General features: G+C 34.5%; 1 protein-coding gene across 1 annotated transcript; it reads left to right on the forward strand.

Moving 5' to 3' along the window:
- Positions 1 to 1578: 1578 nt before the first annotated feature.
- On the forward strand, positions 1579 to 2543 carry LOC113359187. The gene is made up of 2 exons (XM_026602861.1): positions 1579 to 2094; positions 2187 to 2543. The coding sequence occupies exons 1-2, from the start codon at positions 1579 to 1581 to the stop codon at positions 2541 to 2543; spliced, it is 873 nt and encodes a 290-aa protein (XP_026458646.1).
- The last annotated feature ends 440 nt before the right edge of the window (positions 2544 to 2983 follow it).

The raw sequence follows: 2983 nt of genomic DNA on the forward strand, positions 1-2983 counted from the left end.
ATTTGGCTTTTCTTTCTTTCTCCTATGCCTTTTTCTCTTCTCAGAGTAATTTAAAGAGTAAGCTGTCCACCTGACATTCTTCCTTTTACAATTGTAGGCATTTTTTGTCTCAAAATCATAATCTAGAAATGACTCATCACAACATTTCTCTTGATTCCAGACACTGCCTTTTACTCCGGAAATATGAGAGACATGTTTAATTACTTCTTTATACATCCATGCAAGAATGTTGTGAAGTTTCTCATTCATCAGTCGAAAACGACATCTTCGTTCAAGATGTCCTTTATTTCCGCAATAATAGCAGTTAAAGGATTTGTTCTTGACTGTTCTCATGCGAGTTAATTTTAAAGGAGTACAATCCTTGTTCCTAAGACTGTCGTATGCTTGAAAAGTTTTTTAACATGAAGAGTTTTTGTTAGCATGAACAAAATTAATCGTACCAGTACTTGGAGCGTCTATTCCCTTATAGCACATACCACGTGTATCACGATATTCTTTACATGCTCCAAGCATAGAAGATAATTTTGTAGAGCTAGAATTAAATCTTTTTATATTTTCTTCCAGTGATTTTACCTTATTAAGAGAAGCAACGAGATCAGTCTCCAACGATTCTTCTCTGGAGAGGAGACTGAGTTCTCTGTCATTAAAACATTTTTGTTGAGAGCCATATCTTGCTTCAGATTCCGCAAGTCTTTCTTTCAACACAAATAGATTTTGAAGGAGTTTGTCACACTCGGACCTTTTTGAGCGTAAGTCTTCTTCTCGATCTTTAACGGTAGATTATAAAATTTTATATCCGCAATCATAACCTTTAAAGAGTTTTCCCATCTTTTTGTTTTCTTGACAGAGAGATGCCAAATATTTTCTCAAGCAAGCTGTTGACTTATTTTCTTTCAAATCATGGTCAAAGAGCTTGATATATTGAAAGAATTCCTCATAAATAGTTTGTCCTTCTTCTGAATCACTCTCATTTGAAAGATCATCCAACTGTTCATCAAGACACTTTTCCCAGTTGAATTCAGATTCAGACACAGAGGCAGAAACAAGAGATTTCTTAGATGTCTCAGGATTTTGAAACATCTCAGGGGAAATCTGATCTGGTGTTGCGTTATTAGAGATCTTATTGTCCATATAGTCAGATCGCTACAAACACAGACTTATAAGGTCTTTAAACGTGTTTGCTTGCTCTGATACCAATTGAAAAAGCGGGGGTCTAAAAACCACACCCAATATTTCGCTTAGAAATCTGTATAGACTAACTCCAATATACTTTTAAGAGAATCAACTAGACAGTCATACTCAATTTTAATAAAAAGTATAATAAGGAGTTATATCTCAATTTCTCGATTCAATACTTACTCAAGCAAATAGAAATCTGCGAATCTAATTGAATACAAGAGAAATCACTTGAAAGTTCAAGATTTAATTGTTGATAATCAGTGATGTTTTCATGAAGACTTTCTTCAATTCTTCAATATTGATCAATTACCTATTCTGAAAGAAGGTGAAGACTTACTTATCTGGTGTAACAGTAATTCTGGGGTTTTTACTATTTCTGATGCTATCAATAATATTAGAATGCACCAGCCTAAGTTGCACTGGTATAAAAAAATATGGAATCCTGCAGTGCTTCCTTCAACATCTGCTAATGTTTGGGAAATTGCTAGAAATGTGTGTGCAACAGAAGAGAATCTGAGGAAAAAGGGTTTTCAGTTTGCTTCAAGATGCTACATTTGTCATGATGAAGAAGATAATATAGAGCATATCTTGTGGAAATGTGATTTCAGTACCAGCTTGTGGAATTGGCTCTCAGGTATCTTCTTATCTCCGAAACCAAATCATTTTGAGGATGTTTTGAAAATGCATAAAAATTCTAGTCCTGTGATTAAAGAGTTATGGATTATCAGTTCTTATACAGTTATGGTTGAATTATGGTTCTTAAGAAATGCAATATATTATGATGCTGAGAAGCCTGTGTTAACCAAAATACAGTTAAGAATTGCTAGAAAAGTCCATGACTGTGAAGTTAGACTGAAAGGTGTTATGTGGGGAACTGATATTGAAAAATCAATCTTACGATTCTTTAATATCCAAGTAAGGGAAATGAGAAGAACAAGAATTCTTGAAATATTCTTTTATCTGCCAAATGAGAATGAACTATTATTATGTTGTGATGGGGCTTTTAGAGGAAATCCAGGCAGTGCAGGCTATGGTTTTTTAGTAAGGAATCATGTTGGAGCATTTTTGCAGAATCTGGTGGTTTGGGGATTACTACTAATTATGTAGCAGAATTCATTTCTTGTATCAAGGATTTAGAATGGGCAGTTGAGCATCTCTCCTTCGAGTTAGTTCTGCAATCTGATTCTAGTATGTGTGCAAAAGCTTTACAGCAAAAGAATATCCCTTGGTTTCTGCTGGCTAGATGGCAAAGAATTATGGCTAGTATTCACTCAATTACTTTCAAACATGCCTACAGAGAATCAATTTCTCAGCTGATCACTTTGCTAGGAAGGGGGCACATTTGTAGAATGGGCAGACTTTGAGTTTCAATAAAAAACCAAGCAATCTGCTAAGGCTTGAGTTCCCAGCGAAACCTTACTACATATTTGTTTAGTTTTTGCTCTTTTTTCCTTAGCTTTAGTTCTGTTCCCATTTTCTCAGTTCTTTATTGGTTTGTAATTTTAACTCTCTTATTTCATAAAATAAATAAATAAATAAATGAGAAATCACTTGAACGGTACCAAAGACTAATGTTCAAGTATCAATCAATTTCAAGCAACAACCAAATGTTGGATTTACCAATTGATCGATTCAACGCACAACCTGTGATATTTCAATTATATAACAAAATATAATGCGGAAAAGAAATAACACAGACACCAGAAGTTTTGTTAACGAGGAAACTTCAAATGAAAAAACACCCCGGGACCCAGTCCAGATTGAACACACATTGTATTAAGCCGCTACAGACACTAGCCTACTA

The sequence above is a fragment of the Papaver somniferum genome, chromosome 3 (genome assembly GCF_003573695.1).
Source record: "Papaver somniferum cultivar HN1 chromosome 3, ASM357369v1, whole genome shotgun sequence".
Classification (NCBI taxonomy): domain Eukaryota; kingdom Viridiplantae; phylum Streptophyta; class Magnoliopsida; order Ranunculales; family Papaveraceae; genus Papaver; species Papaver somniferum.

Bases quoted from the DNA above. Each gene is read 5' to 3' on its own strand.
- LOC113359187 (XM_026602861.1), top strand. From the start codon at position 1,579: ATGCACCAGCCTAAGTTGCACTGGTATAAAAAAATATGGAATCCTGCA. The intron at 2,095-2,186 runs GTAAGGGAAATG...TGGGGCTTTTAG, and splicing joins TACGATTCTTTAATATCCAA to AGGAAATCCAGGCAGTGCAG.